Here is a 22,001-nt window from a genome sequence, read left to right as displayed (position 1 = left end):
TAAATCGTAGCAATCAAGAATAAGATTAATCCCTAACCTTTGTGTTACGGGACCCTGGTCATGTTACATAAGGCTATCTATACATGTACATTTACATAACATTCAAAATATATTTTAGCAATAGATATATGTATTTTGTCGATCTGCTACAAGTTTCATTTTTACAAAGATAAGGATAATTAATTTCACTATAAATTGGACTAGCATATATACAGAACTGACCATAAATTACACTTTGACCGCACTGTCCCTCCGGGTGGGTACTTCTCCCTGTTGTGGACACAAGGGCACTGGTCAGCAGTGATGCAACGTCCACCTTCCAGGACGGTACCCTCGGGACACTGGCATCCAGAGACACAGTCTGCAGGACAGTGTTTGGCCATCTCCACTGGGTCCTGAGCCTCGCAGGTCACTGGACAGAGCGAACTGCAGTCACTGTACTCCATGATGTCAGGGCATTGCTTAGCTGTGAAAGCCAAATGTCGGAAAAAACAGGATTTAATAAGCATGGATACGCAGGCCCGTATCCTGAAGTTGTGTTTAATCTAAACTCTTGTTTTAAGTTGTGGTTTAACTATTGAAAGCCAGTTGTTACATAAATCTATAGAGGTTCAATGTATCAGGCCGCTCATTTGACTCCCAAACCATTATTAACAGCCTGAGAAGAATAAGTATGACAGTTGTCTTCACCATTAAAGAATTAGTAAAGAGCACAGTATACATGAGGAGCACTCACTGTAAACAACATTTTGAAATGTTTGGCTTCCCATCATTTAAGCACAGAGTTAGATCATGGTCTAAGTTAAACCCGACTTCAGAATACGGGCCACAGTGTTTTTCAGCAAAAGTGGATAATTAGATTCTCAGTTAATTTTTTTTCAGCAATAAAGGAAAATTATTTAGTTAAGTTAGGTCATTAAAAAAAGTGATACTGGGTACCTAAAATGTTAAATGTCATGCACAGAAAAAGAAGAGTACTAATTCCAATCAAAGTCAAATTGCACAAAATGAATGTTCAAAATAAGTTAAGACTTGTCTAGTTCTGAGAGAGAAAGTGATAACTCAGCAACATACATGTATCTCTGCTGTATGTTCTATATTTCTATGAGTTTTTTCCCCATTAAATCTAAATTAAGAGTGAATACAGATTGACACAGGAGTTTCTGCACAAATCATTCTGACAGGCCTCATCATGCAGCTTCCCTACATGACCTATCCATGATCCTCTACTTTTAAAGCAAAGAATATATTACAAATTCACTCTAGATATCTGTAATATCAACAATACTTACGACAGAAGTCATCAGTCCTCCATTCAAGGACAACGCTGGACTGGGCGCACTGTCTGGAATACTCATCCAGAGATACGCACAGGGCATCCATCATGAGGTCATCAGATTCACCAAACATACACAGGTCATAGACGCAGCTTTCAACAAACAACATTGGATCAACCTTGAGAATGATGATAAAGATTGTTGGATATTTTTACTCTGTACATGTATATAGTGACTTAAAACTGTTATTGCGAATTTGTTATCATAACAAGTTTTAAGAAATGGGCCCATGAGCTTTAAAACAATTATGGTATTTGGAAAATTATTTTTTTTTATTGGCTCGCCTGTGAGAGGACAGGCCCAGTAATGCAAACTATACAATTGTGCGGTTAATTGTAACTATTAGCAATTATTAGTATATACATTAAAACCATGTAAAAAATTATAATTGATTATTAATATTGAGTGTTATTGTAAGCTGGAATATAAATTTGGCTTTTCTATGAAAAGCAACTTTACATCGAGGCAATTTTTTTAATTTGTTATACTTCACATTCACACAGCCAAGGTTTACAGAAGATGGAAGTTGTTAAATGAGCCAAAATAAGCCTGGTCTATCAGGAATACTAATCATGATCGGAACTCACATCTTGGTGACAAAGTTGGAATTCCTCTGCTTCTGCAAGAACCTGGCACAGATTCTCGGCCAGTTGGAACCTTGTGGAGTGAACATCGCAAGGATTGGTGTCAACAATAGATTGGCAGATCTAGGATAGGAGGTATCAAAAGAGATGACTCTTCATAACTGAAGTTCATTTGAAATTCATCATGAAATGCATTATTAATCAATATTACAAATATATTAACTCTTTCCAAAGAGTATCCAATAATTTTCCTGGATGATAGTACAGACATGTGTTGCAAATTCAATTTACAAAAAACATTCAAAAACTTTGTTAAATAACTAAATAATATACATGTATGTCATATTATATTGTCAATACAAATGTTCATACATTAGCAGTAGGAATTCAATCGGATATTTCAAATTTAGGTGATGGAGTGAAGATCCCCCAACATGACAGGCCATGCTCCTGTCATTCATAGGTACATGTACATGTATATGTGTCTTTACCAATAGCTTTATTGAATACCCCACACCCCTTTAAAAAGAGAAACATCAATTTTACAGAAATACAGACTTAAAAGTGAACGGATCATTTTCTGACTCTTTCAAAGAAAGGGTTGTTGGTTCAAATCCAAGCCATAAGTTTCTTTTCTTTTAGCAACAAATTAATTAGAGGAGTGCAGCACTCAACACAGGACAGCTGAATAAGTATCCACCAACATTAATGCCTATACACATTGAGGACTGATAATGGCACCTCAAGCAAAAGCTTACGTATTTATAAGCGAGCACACCTCAGAATAGGTTATTTCTAAAGATTAATTATTATCATTACCTCCCCCGGATAAGGGACCTCCCATGAGAGAGCAATCTGAGCAGCATAGGAGGCCTGATCACCATTGCGCATCAACCAGTCATCTGCAAGAAGATAATTCCATATAAACTTGCATTACCGTATGTGAAACAGGTCTTGAATTAGATATATAACAGAGGTTCTCTAGCATGAAATGGAAATACATTGAACAGGAACATGTAGGGAATTATCAAACAAACAAAATACTAAAATTATCATTGAAATTTGATGAAAATAACATACAATATGGCATTTAAAATGTGTATGGTCTTGTGTAATTTTCCAAGAATTTCCAGGAATTTCCAAGAAAGGCAAGAAATGTATCAATATGTGCTTCATTCAAGCCAGGAGGAAAGATGTGAGTATTCAAGCACATGTCAGACACTGAATTTCAAAACAACTCCCTAAAAACCGAACCGAAACATTAGAAAGAAACAGCTTACTTTCTGGATTGTCATCATACATGCCACAGAGACCGATTGTTGATTCCTTGAGCTCAGCAAGCACTGTGATATAGACAGTCATGTTTTTATCCCACTGTGCAAGGACACCAAGACTGCTCTCAAGATACGTGAAGTCTCCAACTCTCTTTAGGGAAATTCCTATGAGAAGAACATTAAAAATAAAGCTTACATAATCTTCTTCCCCTTGTCTTATTTCTTCCTCCATGTCTTCTCCTTTTTCTTCTTCCACACTGCTTCCTTCCATTCTGCAGATTTTTTCAGTACAGTAGTACACATAACAAAAACAATGTTGTCATCATCAGCATATCATTAACAATGATTGTAATTATTACAATAATAATGATTATGTTTATCCCACTTACAATAATGATGGTTATTGAAGGTGACATGTTTTAAATATTATATACATGTTTTAAATTCATTGATACAAAACTTGTTACATAGTATGATATGTGCAATTCTTTTTTAAAACAAGTATATTGTATTGATTAAATGTTAGTATATTTATGATAAATAACCTAGGACACCTCTGTGTCATATTGTACATTATACATTCCAACAATAGATAATATGGTGAAAAGCAAAATCAAATAAACTGTATCACTGTTCATCCAGCACTATGTAATCGTAAAAGATGGACTGTCATTATTATTAAAAATGTCAATAAAATCAAATCAAACTTGTCACTTTAATATACACTAACCAAAGAATCGGGGTCCACGGCGAATTTGTTGGCAAAGGCAACGATGCTGGTTTCGATTCAGCATAACCAATTCAATCCAGGAAGAATTCAAATAATAATGTTTTCATAAGTTCAACTAGCCACTCATCCATAAAAGTACAAACAATGTTTTGACTTGAGGTTTGATATGTGTTAGAAGTGAGATGTTTTCAAAAAGAAGTCATTTGATATTTCAGAACATTCCAGAAGTTGGTGCCATCTTTCAATATATCAATTCATATGAATATAGGAGTAAAAAAGAATACAGAATCTGTAAAATCAACTTTGAAAATGTTACCATTTTCCATGTGGGGGAATGAGAACATTGGGCTGTCATTGATGAGTACTGTTTCAAGTTCCACCGTGATCACATCAAGGCCAAGAATGAATTCCAATTTCTGAAGAAATGCAAGAGGAAATTAGATAAATCAGTTTTAAAAAAAGTTTTCTTGATTGGAAATCAAAATAAAAAATTCATCAATTTTTTGCAAAGAGCAATTGTTCTATCAAGAAAATAATGGAGAAAACAGTCAACAAATGTCTTTGCGTTCTTTGTTTCAAGGGTTAATTTGTGACAGTCTAATTTCCAATTTGTCTAATAATTAGTTAGCACATTGTCAATCAAATGCAAATTTGTTCATTTAATCATAAAGACTAACTGGTGTTAGACCAGGTGGATATATGTAATTGGTACAGCCGATCTGGAAATTAGACAAAATAGTAAATGGGCTGAATGGCAATAAGATCAAATATGGTTAGGAGACAAACTGTTTAGACTAAAATTAGACCATATGGGATGATACCAAACAGAAAATCAAGGCAGACCAAGAGGAAAATATTGGAGTCAGGAGTGGGAGGTTTGTTTGACCTACCTTGTGACATGTGGACAGAAGTTCACAATCCTGGTTCCTAATGGTCACCTGCCAAGTTCCATCTAAGGCTGCAGCCAGGGTGTATGAACACGTCCCAGAGAAACTGTAATGAACACCATCAAAGGTGATGAAGTGGTCACTACTCCATGACAAGCATGTTGCTGAAGTCCTCAAGGAGAGAGAGTTATTGGTCAATGGTGGCTCGGTCACAAGACTGTTATCACTGCGTTTTTTGTATTCAAATGTCGGTGGTGCTGAAGTCGTCACCTCAGTTTCTTCATCAGTCTCGGGGAGTAAGAGAGACCGAAAGGCAGGGGCAGGAGGCTTTTCAGGTGGAGACTTGGTTGTAGTTTGGGGGTTGATCCAGCTTCTGCTTGGAGCAGATGTTGTCAATTCTTCTGAGGAACTTCCACTCCAGCTTTCCCAAGTGAAGCTTGTCTCCATGTTCAATGATTCTTTGGAACCACTTAAGTCCTCCTTTGATTCTTTTGAGTGTTGTCTTGAGGACTCTTTGGAATTACTCTTTTCCTTTGATTCCTTGGAGGAATGCCTAGATGATTCTTTGGAACCACTTTTGCTCTCCTTTGATTCTTTGGACTGATGTCTTGAGGATTCTTTTAAATCACTCTTTTCCTTAGATTCCTTGGAGGAATGTCTTGAGGATTCTTGGGAACCACTTTCGCTTTCCTCTGATTCTTTGGAGTGATGTCTTGAGGACTCTTTTGAATCACTCTTTTCCTTTGATTCCTTGGAAGAATGTGTTGAAGATTCTGTTTCAAGAAATGTTGAAGTAATATGAGATAGAAAAGAAAAAATGTTTAGACACATTAAAAGTTTTGAGGACATTTTTCATATACAATAGATCTACAGTATTACGTGAAAAATTTACTACATAGAATCATAATCACATATTTCCATTCATTTCTATTATAGATTAATGATAGCAGGGTAAGAGAAACAAGTGGAACGCCTCTGGCAGTCTCGCCTGCATTACGCGATTTAATATAGCAGCAGTGCTAACTTTGAAAACTACTATAAAATAATCATTCACAAAAACACCATTCATATAATGACATAATACCACGTTCATTGACCATAAATGACATTTGAACGGTGACTTAAGACTTGTCAACTACATCCATGTCCACATTTCATTCACTCTATCTATAAACTTTCAAAGTTATGATGGCAATTCAACAATTACCCGAACATGGCCTAAGTTTATTGACCTTAACTGACCTTTGACCTTGGTTTTGTGACCTGAAACTCACAGGGGATGTGCAGTGATACTTGATTACTCTTATATCCCAAGTTTTATGAACTAGATCCATAAACTTTCAGAGTTAGGATGGTAATTTAACAAATACCCCCAACACGGCCAAAGTTCATTGACCTTTAATGACCTTTGACCATGGTCATGTGACCTGAAACTCGTACAGGATGTTCAGTGATACTTGATTACTCTTATGTCCAAGTTTTAAGAACTAAATCCGTAAACTTTCAGTTAGGATGGTACATGTAATTTAACAAATACCCCCAACACGGCCAAAGTTCATTGACCTTAAATGACCATTGACCATGGTCATGTGACCTGAAACTCGCACATGATGTTTGCTAATACTTGATTAACCTTATGTCCAAGTTTCATGAACTAGATCCATAAATTTTCAAAGTTATGATAGTAATTCAACAAATACCCCCAACTTGACCAAAGTTCATTGACCCTAAATGACCTTTGACCTTGGTCACGTGACCTGAAACTCGAGCAGGATGTTCACTAATACTTGATTAACCTTATGCCCAAGTTACATGAACTAGGTCCATATACTTTCTAAGTTATGATGTCATTTCAAAAACTTAACCTTCGGTTAAGATTTTGAAAATAATTCTCCCAACATGGTCAAAGTTCATTGACCCTAAATGACCTTTGACCTTGGTCATGTGACCTGAAACTCAGGCAGGATGTTCAGTAATACTTGATTAACCTTATGTCCAAGTTTCATGAACTAGGTCCATATACTTTCTAAGTTATGATGTCATTTCAAAAACTAGGTTAAGATTTGATGTTGACGCCGCCGCCGCCGTCGGAAAAGCGGCGCCTATAGTCTCGCTCTGCTATGCAGGCGAGACAAAAAACATGTTATAGTGACTTTATACAAGATAGAATTGAAATACAGAAAAGGACTCCAGTATGATATCTTGATAAATGTAACTCAGTTATCTTTTAAAGGTTTTGAACATATATATTCATTACCTATGCAAAGGAGACCCTGTATATCATGTATATCTTAATATGACCTAAACAGTTTTGTGGAATATATCCTTGGACATTGGTTAGTGCAGATAATACAATATACTGGATACTATCCACTCACAATACAGAGAACATGATAAGAGTGACTACAGGTTTCGCCATTTACTTAGAATTAAACAAATATTCAGTTTAAAAGTGCCACCTTTAGTCTTTAAACTATAATCCCCAAAAAACTTATAAATTAAAAACAAACTCCATAAATTGGTATTTGGGTTCAATGCAAATGTGTGGTTTTTTTTAATAAACAGCAATAATAATAATAATAATAACAATAATAATAATAATAATAATGATAACAATAATAATAATGATTATATCATTATTAACATTATTATTATTATCATTATTATTACTATTATTGTTATTGACGTTTTTATAAATTAATAATAATAAAGACACAAATTATATTGTGCCATTTCAATTTGTATGAGTTGCTCAAGGCGCTTCTGATCAAATAAACATAAATAGATAACAGGTTCAAAATCTTATCAATGAATAAATAGATGGATCTGTCAAATGCATATATATTTGCAGGTTTCCCCTGAAGGTGGTTGCTGATGTTGGAATTTCAAACCCTGTAAAAGTGAATTCAACAGGCTCAGCCTTTTGAAGTGAAGGCCTAATCTACCATGATTTAATTGAAACCAAAATTTGAGGTAAAAATAAAAAATGAGAAAATCTCCCTTGTACAGACTTTTTTCTTTGATGCATAATTTTCAGAATTTGATAAGCATGAGAAGGAAAGTGGTCGGTATTGGGAGGGCAATTAAGAATTTAATGAACATGTTTTTCAAACAGTCACCTTATATTTACTCTATGAGAGTAAGTTTTTTTTTTCTAATTAATTTTACGGGATATCAAGCTGTTACTTCTCAGTGAATACAAAAATCAAAGCCTCATCAAACACTGCAATAATTTGGGCATCAGGTTAATTATTTTTTGTTTGCCCTGATTCAGAAACGATCTGGTATTGTATCAACTACATATTTTCATATCTGAGTGCTATCTTGAGGGTTAGTATAGTATTTGAAAAATCTGAAATAAGCTAATCCTCAGCCCCGTCTCACAAAGAAGTGGTTGATTCGATCAACCACAACTATGGAAAGCCAGCAACGTCAACAACTAAAATGCATGTTCATTCAAATTATTTTCTAGATATGATGTATATTCATACATTCATTGTTTTCTTGACAATTCAGTGTGCTTCTCTTTGTTTACAAAGGACATTGTGCAAATTCTCTGAAGAAAAAATTATGGCATTGATTGATTGATTTCCATATAGTTGAGATTGATTTGATCAATCGTAACTCTTTGTAAGACGAGGCCGAGTTGCCATTTTGGTCTCATCCTACAATGTCTAATATTATGTCTTTAGTCAGTTTATCTATAACCAAGAAGCCCATGTACCAATTTCCAATTCAACCATATCCCATCCGTCTAATACCTTCATTTACTTAGTCTAAACATCACCCGGGGGGGGGGGGGGCATTGCAAAAAATGCAATCAATTAGGAGACAGAATTAGTAACCAATTGCAAGACTGAATGTGCACATCAATTGTGGTTCAATTTTTATGTGTCAAACAATCAGAAGTCTTGCAATATATTGCTAATTTGCTATTCTTTACTGGTCTGCTTCTTGGAACAGAATATAAGCGATTTACTTTAGATAAAATTCATCAATTTAAAAGTGAGATATTTTCAAAGAAAGGTACAAGTAACTTTTTAAACATCCTCTTAGCTTGATTTATTAGACTAAGAGACCACAATGCCAGTCTGAAAGATATGTACCGGTAGACAAAGTGACTATTTGATCCTTTCACTACAAAGAAATGTTTGTTTTGTCACTTATATATCATATACCGAGTGATGATTGGACCAAATGACAATTAGACAATTAGATTGGACCAAATATCTGTTAAGATATTGAGACATTGGTAGTGCTTTTTATCACACTGCCAACTGAAGTTTGAAATTACCACAGATTTTGTACAGATTGAACACCTGGGTCCCGTCTTACACAAAGTTGTGATTGACTCAAACTAAACTATTTAGAAATCCCTCAATGTCATAACTTGTCCTATAGGAAATTTGCACAATGTCATTAGCAAACAAAGAGGAACACACTGAATTGCCAGGACATGAGGATTGTATGAGTATACATCATTTCAAGAAAACATTTTGAACAAACATGTGTTTTACAATGTAGCTGTTGATATTAATGGCTTTGCATAGTTGAGGTTGATCAGATCAATCACAACTCTTTGTAAGACGGGGCCCTGGTTCCAGTAGGTAATATCATGGACCTACTAGTAGGTCCATGGTAATATGGACATTGGTCTATGGGGGAAAATTCCTTATAGTTATACTGAAACCCAATCAAGATCAAGAACTTTTAATTTAAATTAAAAATAGACTGTGATACAATTTAGCAATAGATGTGGTGTTAATGACGTAACACACCCAACATCAGATGTTACCTCAATTTTTTTCTCCTTATCTTCTTAAAAATCTGTCACCAAGTAAACTAAGATTGTTAGCCTATTACGTCAGATATCGTCACCCAAAAGCAAACACATTTCAAGGCCACTTCTCTTGGTCTTCCTACGATTTTTAACATGCTTTTTTCTCTTTATTTTTTAAAGACTCATTAAACACTAAAAATGAAGACCAAGAGACTGGTTGAATGCGTTTGAATGGTTATTTAATTCTACTAAATTGTCGTATTACATATTTCTCGTTTAGGAATACATCTTTGTGATTTATACATTTCAACTTTTGTTGTCTGACATTAAACAATAATAAGTGAGATTTGAGAGAGAGAGAGAGGCCCAGCATAGGAAATACATGTACATGAGGGGAACGGGAAAATTCGATCGCCCTCATGACAGCCAAAATCACCATTGAAATTCTCCAAAAAATGCATGCTTTGGGGCGACCGTTCTTTCTAGGGTAACCCCAAGATCTGTCACAAAGAAAATCCCGGGTTATTTTGATAATTAGTACTCCAACAATAATAACTTGTTGTACCTAAAAAGTAGCCCTTAAAATGAAAGAAATAGCCACCAAATTCCTAATTTGCCACAATGTGGAAAAAAAATAGCCCCTAAAAAATAAAACTTATTTCTTACCCTAGATGCTATTGTATGAACCACAACAACAAGATAATGTCCCCTTTCAAAACTTTTAACTTTTTCATTTTTTAAATGCCTGAGGCAAAATACAGTCCATACAGTGCAATTCTAATATCATAAACTTAACTTGATAAATGACATGGCTATGAAGAAAAGTCAATCAAAGTCGATTCCTATAATAATTTTCATTAAATAACTTGATAAATACAGACAGATTGATACACTCATTTCTAACACATATTTCAATGCTATGTGTAGACCTATATTGCTAACTGTGCCTCAATATTGGGAAAACATGACAATTAAGAAATAATTAGTTGGTAAACAATCTTGCTTTCTATACTTGTTTTAATATAATTATTTTAGAAGGTATAACATGAGATACCATGAGGCAACCTGAAGACAAACTTGTATAAAAAGTACTTTTTGATAGACAACCATCTTTGTATTGAATGCTATCCTTGTATAGTTTAGACTTGCCATGTACTTTATTTTCTCCCTTTCTGTAATTTGCTCTGAAGCACCTTGAGCATCTAATTAAGATGGAAAGTGCACTATACACATTTTATGTATTATTATTAACAAAAATCAAGAACATAGTGTAATCAGTTGTTGATATCATAATGAAATGGTGACCTGGGAGTGGGGGTGGGGTGTTGCATAAAACTGGTCATAAAGTCACGCATGACTTAGAAAATAATTTGTAAGTGAAATACTAAGTGTGATTTTATATCACTTTTAATCACATCTGTTTAAGTTCAAAAGTGAATACTATTACTTACAAACATCAAAACATTCTTTACCTCCATTTTTATTGAGATTATTTTAACTATCATGCTTTTTATTTGAAAACATAAATACTTCCAGCATCTTATTTTCTTCACATTATTTTCAGATCATTGGTAATGTCTATTATAACTTTACAGTTTTATGCAACAGCCCCCCCCCCCCTCTTCAAATCTTTAATTGATGTCAAGTTATAGCTCCTGATGGAAACTTGTATTCCAATCATAAGGAATCCCTGAAATTATGGGTTTTAATTGGGTGAATGTCAACTTGCCATTGAATTTTGAAATAATCACATTGAAAAGCAAGCTAACAGCCCAGTATGTTCATATAGGGACATTGACTTTATAGGCCTACACTCAACTTTCAAAATAAAGACAGTAGGCCTAACATGAATTAAAATTTAACAATAATATCAATATGAAAGGAATGATATGTGGCTTTTAAATCAGATGCAATATGAATGAACTTGTTTGGAAAAACAAGTTCATAAACAATACGAATATCAAGCTTGTACAAAGTTTTGGGGATGGCATTCACCTTTTGAAAATTATGATTCTCCTTGATATAAAAGGTTATCAACTCAAATAAAAAAATTGGAGGTAATGTTGCTCCCATACAATCAAACAAGCATAATAAAAGGGCTATCAAGTACAGAAATGCTTGACATATTCCTTTTTGTAATCAGCTTCATCAGGGTGCACGCAGGCATTCATCACCCCCCCTCCACCATATCGTATCGACCCGCATTAACTGAATTTTCTTGTCCTATTGAAAAAAAAGATACTTTGGAAGTTTAACTGAAGTCACTTCCAATGAAGTATGGAGAGTAAAAATAAAGTTAAAAGTTTTTTTTAATCACAATTAATCCCTAACGTCATCTCCCGTTCTTACTGCAGTTATGGGCACTCACCATCATTATCATCATCCATCTCATCACCATTGTTTACATCATTTCCACTTCTTTTATTGATACTAAAAAGCTGCTCCTTCATTGCTCCTGACAGAACATCTAAATGCAAAGAGAAAAAAATAGAATAAAATTCATTCATTTCAAAAATGGAAATGAAATGTGACTGTTCATGCAATGAAAACAAATCAAATTGCTTAATAATATTATCTTGTTTGAAACCCAATAAACCATCCTTTATTACAGAAAACATTGCAACTCTTCATGCAATCAAATTCCCTTCTCCAGTATGCCATGAAGTATGTTTTGTCCTCTATGAAGCATAAGTCCCAACTTCTCTTTTCTTTAGTCTTCTCATATACTTTTGATTTATACTTGAAGTTGATTTTTATTTAAGAATGAAGTGCACATTATGGGCAAGATCTGTTAAACCTCTCACGAGTCTCTTAAAAAAATCTACTAACGTTTGATTCAACATGTATTTCACGATTACATGAGGGTAGACAGAAAAGTCCAAATGATGTTTCTGGCTAATTGCAAAGAACATTTCTTTGTGAAATACAGTGAGACCTGTCTATACAGTGCGTATAAAAAAAAACGGGACAGATTTGAAAAGTCTATAAAATTGTTGTTTTAAATTATGATTTCTATATTTTGGTGTCAATAGGTGCTCTGAAGTCTTATCCTTCAAATGACATTCACATAATTTAGTTTCGTTCATGCTTGAGCGAACACGGAATGTTTTTGTCTGGGGTTAAAAAGGAGGCTTGCGCCAAAATGGCATAAAATGATAAATATGATGGCCGGACTTCTTGCTAATCAGCAGACTTCCTCTTAACCTTTTCATTATCTTTGCCATAATTTTCGAATTATTCGGTCAAAATTCATTTCCAAATCTACTTATTTGCTTGAATATTTATGTTGTTGTTCCTTTTTAATATGTTCTCTTTAGCTTTGAAAATTCCTTCTTTAGGCAAGAACATTTTTTTTAAACCGAAGTATGGGAGAGCGTGTTTTTTTTTCCAAATCCTTTCATTGTGTGCTACAAAGGTTATGGTGCCTTTGAACAGTGGCATTCTGATGGGTGGGGGCTCGGGGGTGCTCCCCCCCCCACCAATTAAAAAAAATCATGACAAAAAAAAGTGGAAAGAAAAACAACAGAAAACATAAAAAAACGAAATATAATATAATTTTCTGAATATTATGTCAAAATCACAAAATTTGATATTTTAATAAAAAAGTGGAAATTTTTGCTTGCTCACTTCACAACTTTTTAATACATTTTACCCGATCTGCTATATCTTGCTCCTTCAAAATTGACTCAATACACCAATGCCATTGAAAGACATGAGTTCTTTACTGTTTGTCCTGTCAAGAGCATAATTAAACTTGGTGAAGGATTCAATAACTTCTTGAAAATGGATTCATGTTTTTTAAAGATATCATAACATAATTTGTTTCACATAATAAAAGGATTTGAATCATTACAAATTCTCCCAATTAATAATGTAAATCTTCTTACTTGGGTTGACAAAAGGTCTTCTTATCTTACTTATGAAGGAAAATTCAAAGGTAAAAGAGGTTTAAATGAAAAACAAAATAATTCAGGTAAATAAATAAATTTGTAAATGAAATTTGACAGCATAATTCGAAAATTATGGCAAAGATAATGAAAAGATTAAGAGAAAGTATGCTGATTAGCCAAAAGTCTAATCATCAAATTTCTAATTTCTGCCATTTTGGCGCAAGCCTCTTTTTGAACCCCTGACAAAAACATCCCGTGTTCGCTCAAGCATGAACAAAATTTATTTTTTTAAATGGCATTTGAAAGATAAGATCTAAGAGCATCTATTAACATCAAAATATAGATATAATATTTTGAAACAAATTTTTTATAGACTTTTCAAAACTGTCCCGTTTTTTTTTATACGCACTGTAGTGACCATGCAAGGGAAACACAAAATGTGGCTTTTATAGACAGGTGGCTGCTATACACAGGTTTTTCCACACAGAATCTGCCTCCATGGGAATCAGTTTTAGTGGTCACTATAGGCAGGTGGCTGCTATAGACAGGTTCTTACACACACAATCTACCTCCATGGGAATCGGTTTTAGTGGTCACTCTTGGCAGGTGGCCACTAACACACGTTTGAATGTACATGTATTTGGGGGTTTGAAGATCATATTTTGAAATCTCACCTATGAAGTACTGACATCTGGATCCCTGGAAGCCAGCCGGACAGGCACACTGTTCTGGTGCTACACAGGTCCCACCATTAGCACAACCAAGGGTACAGACAGCTGGGTAAAAAATTGAAAAGAAATATAATAATAATGTAAATAATAATCCAAGATGATTTGTGTAAAGTATTTTAACAGAGACACTGTTCTGATGTACATTGTATTAAGCACTAAATAAAATCAATATTTTTCCATTATTATTGATCATTGCATGTAACATCCTACTTGATTCTATTATTAGGGTCAAGAGATCATTCCTCAAATTGGCAACTGCAATATCTTTACAGAGGTTTATTTAAATTTTGTTTTAAATGATGATCAAGAATGTTTGTAGCCATTTTAACATTTTTGAACACATCATAAATTGTTCCATACATTTATATTAACTACCTATACAAAGATAATGTTTACTTCAAGGAAAACATCAGCATTTATTGTCTGACAGGATGTTAGATCTGACAACTTTGCTTGATTTTGATTGGCTGAGAAGCACAGTTACTATGGCAACTGTCGGCTTAAACAGATTTTGTAGGATAAAACATCTGACTAATCCCTTTCGTGAAACTCTTCCCGGAATCTTTTCCTAAAGTAAATCCACATACCTTCATCACACAGAGGGCCTTGGTAGCCAGTGCAGCATTCAACCGTTGGCACAATGCTCTCTTTCAGACCAGATCTTGAATACAAGAAAATAATCACAAAGTATAAGAACATGACCCCCAAAAAATATCCACAATTTTCGTTTTGAATCTCTTTTGAAAATGTGATTGTGACAGTTCACATGTACTGTTTCTTTGCTTTTACTTTATATATTTTGCTAAAAATTTTATTAGTTCACATTTCACAAGACAATTTCTTATACTTCATATTTTCATACTAAGAATTTATCTTGATTTTATAACCTATAAATCTGATTTTATTATCTCTGATTTTTATGTTCCTCGTTGATGATGTAAATGCCTGCTTTTTATAATTATACCAAGTATTTTATGAAATAATGAGGAATTGCCAAGTTGTTTCAGTTACTTGCATATTATCATTTGTTGCAATATTATTTATGGTTTGATATGATATACAAGAAATTATACCACACTTAAACATATCATATTAGTGGATACATAAATATTTATCAAGTGACTTGTACACATACTTGGATATAAGACATGCACCTTATTTATAGAAAGCGGTGATGAGAATAAACTTTACAACTTCTGAAAAAATAAAGAGACCCATGATTATACTGTGTTACAGTTGTTTGATACTATATTTTGTACAACAGCTAAATATGTATGAGTACAAGGAAAGGGGGAAGAAACTCTCAAATTACCTCAACACAGGGCAGAGAGTTACACCATCCACCTCATAAGGCTGTGTGTCCTTGTCCAGAATCCACCCTTCACCTTTGACCTTGGGGTCACGGAGGTCAACACAGGGCAATAAACTGCGTTCAGTCACTTCTTGTTTAACCTTCTTTGTTCCTTCGCAGAAACGGGATCTTTAATTTCAAGAAAAAATAAAAATAAAGAAAAGACAGTTGTAATTTTAAGAAAAAAGTTTGGTAATTAAATTCTTAAAAAATTACCAGAGTATATTTTCAAGATATGAATGTGCTGGGTAATTTGCATAAAGGCAATTCCATAAAATGATCAACCTTTTTGTATGTCCGACCCCCATTTTTCTCATGTTTTACTTCACCTCATATACTGACCAAGTCATGGTCCTTTGAGAACATTATAGATTGTCAAAAGAACCAGAAATCATTAGACAGAACATTTCATGAAGGTCCCACATGTAGGGGGTCGGACATACATATTCTATGGAATTGCCCATATATAATCCATGATTATGTATAAATAAATCAATATATTTAGATATGAATTTGGCATTCCTCACTTCGGGGTCATGAAGATTTGATTGATGATTTGATAAGAAATTGGTTGACTACTGAATTCTTTCATTCCCATCTACGTTATACAGGGACTGACCAAACAGTTCCAGTAGGCAACAGACTCATATCTACATACACTGTACATAAATTTCTAGCTTTTATTTTAAAAAACACCATGCGAGGTACTAGCATACTTTTAAGCTAACAATTATAGTACATAAATATTTTTGAGTTCTTTGGTAAAATTAAATTCAAATCAAATTCACTTTTATTCACATCCATGAAAAATAGCAAGAATATATAGCATGCATATTACCATAAAAATACAAAGTTATGCATACTAAAATCTTGGAAATGTCAATGGTACAGGATATCTTGGGTAAAAAAAATAAATTAAGAATTCAAATTACGTTTATTCAATACAGTGCATTAAAAAATTAGAAATAAAGAACATTTTTAGAAATAAGTGAATTGAAAATATGGCCATTTTCATCCTTAATTTAACCATACATGAATTCATATGAATATCTGTGCAAAGTCCTTTTAATAACTACAAAAATATTAAATTTAGAAACCTATTTTGCTTTTTGACAAGAAGTGATAATGATCAGTTATCTTTCAACTATCCTCAACATGCAATAGAATCAAATGTTTCCACTTACTCTGCCTTAACTAACAGTTGGCATGTTGAAAGCAACACCGATGCAAGAAGCAATATTGGTATGCAACGTTGCCACAACCCCATCGTAATCTGCACCCTGTCTGCTTACGGAAATCAACTTGACAACCTCTGATACCATGCAGTTCTTTTCTTTTGAATGAACACTGGAAGAATCAGCTGTTCTAAATCTTGATTCTGAAATTTCTCGTTCAATAAAATGAAGATGACCCGTTCACTTTCCCTTTATATCCAATTTAACAATTAATTAACAGGGGTACCTAGATTACATATTTGACTTCACTTTACAAGTACGTAATCTTGCACCGGATGTTAAAGCACCCCAATTCATCTTCAGAATAAGGAGAATATTCTAGACTCTAGAGGGATTCTTATTGGATATTGCAACAGCTGTAGACAGGCCAAACAACTATACTACTTACATCAGTTGTACTAATTAAAAAATAAAATGCTTCATAATTTTGAATTTGAACTCATTTACCTTTGCTAGTTTGGGGCATACAATACGACAGATGGTATAAGGCAAACATAGAAATGTCATTAACTTCAGATTTTTCATGGCATTTGCAAGTTGTGTAACTTTTGTGCATTACGTATCAATGTCAAAGCAAATTTTCTTTAATTTTCTTTAGAAAATTTATTTTTAAAGGTCAAGAATATATTTTGTTGCTCATTTCTTCGTATTATATATTAAGAGCTTGATGCACATGACATAATACATAGATTATGTCCACATGTATGTATACACTAATCATGAACTTTCCTTGAATTAGGAAATGGGGATCGATTGATTTGACAATGAATGGAATTTTGCTTAAAATGGATGGATGTGAGAGAAATTATCAATGTTTTTGTGACAAAAGCTTCCAAGTACATGTCAATTCCATTAAGTGCATCCATCACTTGTTTTGACAGGACAAAATTGAAAGCATATTTTCTGATGCTTTACAAAGCAAAAATTAATTTCAAACATTGTTAAAATTAAAGAGTGGATAGGGAAATCACTCCTTCAAAAGGTCGCAAAGTTAAAAAAAAAAAGGGATGGAAGTGGCCGTCATTCATCTGCCTTGTATGTTCCACGCTTTGAACCCTAATAGTTTTAGAGTGTAGGATTTGACTTAGATTGTGACAAAAGAATATCATTTCTAACGAAAATTTGTATAAAAAGAGAATTTTCAAAATCCTCTGCATATTCCAACTTTAACCAATAGGCCAATGATCAAAATTATTAAAACGGGGGGGGGGGGGTGTTAAGGTGATTTAAAAGCTAAGATCAATTTCAAGAAGCTGTCAGCCAATTAAATCATTACAAATTGATTTAAAATTTATTCTGACTGTAAAGTGAATTTCACCCCATGGGTCTCATCACATCAGGTAAAAAAGAAAAAAGTTGTGACCTTTTACCAGAAACATTTGATTGAGGGATAACAGGCAGAAGGCCTTTAATACCTTTTTTTTAATTCCATTTTGAGAGAAGCGATCTCCTCCTACCAAATAAATCAATGTCTGTGTTTTGTATATAAGCTTAATGGTCATAAAACACTAATTTTTCACGAGGATAAATTTGTTTGGTAGAAAAAATTACAGATCACTTTCCTCAAAATCACTGTCTATCTCTCTCTCTTTATCTGCATATGTGTGTGTGTGTCTTTCTCTCTTGCTGCCCCCCTCTCTCTCTCTCCCTCTCCATGTATATATCTCTCAATTTGTCTGTCTCTCTTTCTCTATTCTCGAGCATCGTTCAAGTAATATGAGACAAAGTTAATGCAACATTTTTCATAGCATTCAAAAATCGTGAGACAAATCCTTGTGTCTCGCCATGTCTAAACACCTGTCGAGGAACACCCCACTTCTAAAATGAATGAATACGCATTAAACTCTGTGTCTCCAAAACAGTCTAAAAGTTGTGAGGACAAAGTCATGAAATCACGATTCCATTTATACTTGTATGCTATGTTTGTGACTAAAATGAAATATTGTAATGATAAACATCACATCGTGGCCCATGACATGAATGGTCATGTTGAATGATGTCATGATTTTGTCCGTCAAAACTGGACAAATTTGGGCAAACCTTTTAAAAGCATTTGATTCATTTTTTTTCTACCTTGCAACAAAAAAGGTTATTTTTCATTATCTGCAACATTAAACATCTCATATCCCATTAGCTTGGTACATGTACATGATGCCGAGCTTTCACATGCCGTGCTAAAACAGGCCTTTACTCTCGTCTTTTCAGTCTTATTTTCTCCCCCTCACCATGTGTCTTTCTCTTCCCCCCTCTCTATCTTCTCTTCCTTCACTCTCCTCATGAGACTCGTCAAGTAAAGATTGTGCAATAAATGTTTTTTAAAGGAAAATAATAGCATGATTTAATTCCACACTACGAAGCAGCTGCTTCTATAATACACCAATAAATAAAAAGTTAGCAACAGGCAGCATTACAGCTTACTCATTTATCAATTTAAAAAAAATACCAGTTATGAATAGTCCATGTACACTTTTCATTGTGATGCAACATGTAAAATATGAAAAAAATCATTCTTTAAAAAAAAAATTATTGCAAATTACTCAGGTCATGGAATTTCTGAGTAGAAATCAATTTGTTTAATACGCTGACAGTGAGGTTAACCAATGAACCTACAGGAATACTACTTGACTACACATGTAATTTGGGGTTATTTGAGGATTACAGTCTACAGTGTACCTGTAATACAGTCTAGTGGATGTGATAGTTAATATTATTTGCTACAATCATTTTACGATGGACTAATAGTCTACATTATATCCTACATCAATTAAATACTGTGTGGTGATTGGTTTAAATAGCATCATGTGACCAAACATTTACACTATTTTGCGATGATGTTGAAAATAAAATGTCTACTTAAGAAAATCTACTATTCTGTGACGTCAATGATAAAATAGTGCACTATTCCATCAATGACGTCGCAGATCATTGACAAAGATCATGCAATCTCTCGGGCATACCGGTCAGCAAGGTGACTCTACCGGTCAAGTCCCATGAAGGGATGGCGCAGGCACCGCGTTCCGCTGAGCGCGTGGCTTCAGGAAAAGGAGGCAAGTCAGCACAGCACATTAGTATATTTTGGTTCAGATTAAAAAAGGATGAACTACCAGTACAAGTTATCAAGATCTATGTTCTAACTTATTAACTGCACAATATCAAACAAATATACCAGGCCTTTATTTCAAAAGTATAGAGGGAATTAAATATTCATCCATGGTTGTACTGGCCAAAAGCAATGCCAGACCAATCTCAGACAAATAATTCCAGCTATACCTACTCAAAGCCTGTATTTAGGGTGCCACTGTAGGTGAATACTTGTTACAAGTTTACATGATGTTCATGTTTACAATATATATGGCTACCATAAAACCTCACGCATTAGGCATCATAAGACCAAACAAAAAAACAGGTACATGTAGTACATTGTATCTAGGTTTTCATAGAGGTCATTACAGATTTTACAAATATTGTATGATAGCCGTGGCAAGATCGTGCGATTTCTCAAAAGAAAAAAGAAAATACATCAATTTCCCTTACAGTGTTTGAGGTTATGATCTAACATTTTTTTTCCTGACAACTCGCACTTAATAAAATTATAGGTTTTATGATGATCATAAATCTGTATAAAGATTTTACAATAGGGCAATTCCATAAAATTATCAACCTTTTTGTACGTCTGACCCCCATTTTTCTCAAGCCTTACTTCACTTCATAAACTGACCCAACTCATGGTCATTTGACAGCATTAGACTGTCAAAAGAACAAGAAATGAAAGAAAATTTCATTAAGATCCCACATACAGGAGGACGGACGTACATATTTTATGGAATTCCCCAATAGTTGCATGCCACCATTGCAAGAGAGAACCATAAGTACCATATGATCTTGGACATTAATAATTAACACAACTCTACATCAAGAAACAGAGTGCCCCTTTATTTAATAGACCTTATTAACAGGTTGTCAGAATTCTTTTTAAAAAAGTACCATGGCAATAAAATGATTAGGGAGATGGATAGGGAGGCAGAGAATAATAATGATATCTATTCTTTTCTCATCCTTATAACATGCAATTCAGAATTCGGGAGATTGAGGCAGAGATTAATGATGTCTATTCCCTTCTCTTCCATATAACATGCAATTCAGAATTCGGGAGATTGAGGCAGAGATTAATGATGTCTATTCTCTTCTCATCCATATAACATGCAACTCAGAATTAGGGAGATTGAGGCAGAGATTAATATTATGATTATCTATTCTCTTCTCTTCCATTTCTCTAACTCAAGAGTTAGAGAAATGGACAGGGAGGTTAATAATAACGATAATTTAATGGAAAGATTACTAAGGGATAGAAAGGCAGGGTGCTCTTGACAGACAACAGTTCATTTGGACAAGTACAAGGCATTTTTCTGGCCAACAGCTTAGTGCACTGAGGGCCTCAGTTCCTTTCAGAACTTGCATATAAGATGTTGAGTGGGGGAAGCCAGAGCCCACCATAGATGACATTGGAGATGAAGATGTCAGAGCGAAAATCCTAAAGTTCAAAGACTGTGCCAGTTTTGAACAACGGGATGCTCTCACATGAGGTGACATGAAAGAGTTCCTACAGCAGAGTGGGTGTGGAAGTGTTTACGCATTCAGGCAGCGGGATAGTCTAGGACATGCATTGATTTGTTACCAACAAGCACTAGACAAGGGAGGCAATTGAGAGACTCGACGGGTCTTCAGTTTCTTGGTGTGGCAGATGCCATGAAGGCCGACCCTGAGGTATGGGAAGAGGCTTTCACACCTACCAGACAGCAGCCTCCATCAGCCTCTGAAATAGAGAACCTGTTTGATGTGCATTTCTCAAATGAGGGGAGAAATAGAAGGCATAAAGAACTTGACACCCATGGTTACTGGCATGACCTGTTAGAATTGGAGGATGAGGGAGATCTCAAACCTTTGCTGTCTTTTGCCACCGGAGCAACCAGGATACCTTGTCTTGGCTTCTGCCAGCAGCCAGTCATTGAGTTCAGGCATCGTGAATCCTTGGCGGAGGAAAATTGTCTGACGACAGAGTTTCCATTTGTCGATACTTGTTCTCTGACCCTGCAACTGCCCATTCTACTATCCTCTGAACTGTTTGGGGAGCATATGGTCGCTGCGATTAAGCAGTGTACAACATTCACAGTTGAGTAGTAGAGCTAACAATTATTCATCCTT

The 22,001-nt window shown here is 34.5% G+C and overlaps 2 protein-coding genes across 2 annotated transcripts in view; both read right to left on the bottom strand.

Moving 5' to 3' along the window:
• The window catches only part of LOC129274321 (mucin-2-like), a 55,742-nt gene extending 50,254 nt beyond the window's left edge, over nucleotides 1-5,488 (bottom strand). The window contains exons 1-7 of the mRNA XM_064108450.1: nucleotides 4,816-5,488; nucleotides 4,242-4,341; nucleotides 3,202-3,360; nucleotides 2,741-2,823; nucleotides 1,925-2,044; nucleotides 1,293-1,455; nucleotides 223-466 (exon numbers count right to left, since the gene is read on the bottom strand). Coding sequence (XP_063964520.1) covers nucleotides 223-466; nucleotides 1,293-1,455; nucleotides 1,925-2,044; nucleotides 2,741-2,823; nucleotides 3,202-3,360; nucleotides 4,242-4,341; nucleotides 4,816-5,259 — 1,313 coding nt within the window. The 5' untranslated portion in view covers nucleotides 5,260-5,488. The remainder of the gene's footprint in view (nucleotides 1-222; nucleotides 467-1,292; nucleotides 1,456-1,924; nucleotides 2,045-2,740; nucleotides 2,824-3,201; nucleotides 3,361-4,241; nucleotides 4,342-4,815) is intronic.
• Nucleotides 5,333-16,929, bottom strand: LOC129274741 (uncharacterized). The gene is made up of 7 exons (XM_064108268.1): nucleotides 16,749-16,929; nucleotides 15,526-15,693; nucleotides 14,801-14,874; nucleotides 14,157-14,258; nucleotides 11,961-12,059; nucleotides 5,388-5,585; nucleotides 5,333-5,352 (listed from the first exon to the last, which is right to left on the bottom strand). Exons 1-7 carry the CDS (start codon nucleotides 16,829-16,831, stop codon nucleotides 5,333-5,335), a joined length of 744 nt encoding a protein of 247 aa, XP_063964338.1. The 5' UTR covers nucleotides 16,832-16,929.
• Between the last annotated feature and the right edge of the window lie 5,072 nt (nucleotides 16,930-22,001).

This window comes from Lytechinus pictus, chromosome 13 (genome assembly GCF_037042905.1).
Source record: "Lytechinus pictus isolate F3 Inbred chromosome 13, Lp3.0, whole genome shotgun sequence".
Lineage (NCBI taxonomy): Eukaryota > Metazoa > Echinodermata > Echinoidea > Temnopleuroida > Toxopneustidae > Lytechinus > Lytechinus pictus.
The sequence above is the reverse complement of the archived record's forward strand: the minus strand, read 5'-3'. Positions and strand labels throughout refer to the sequence as shown.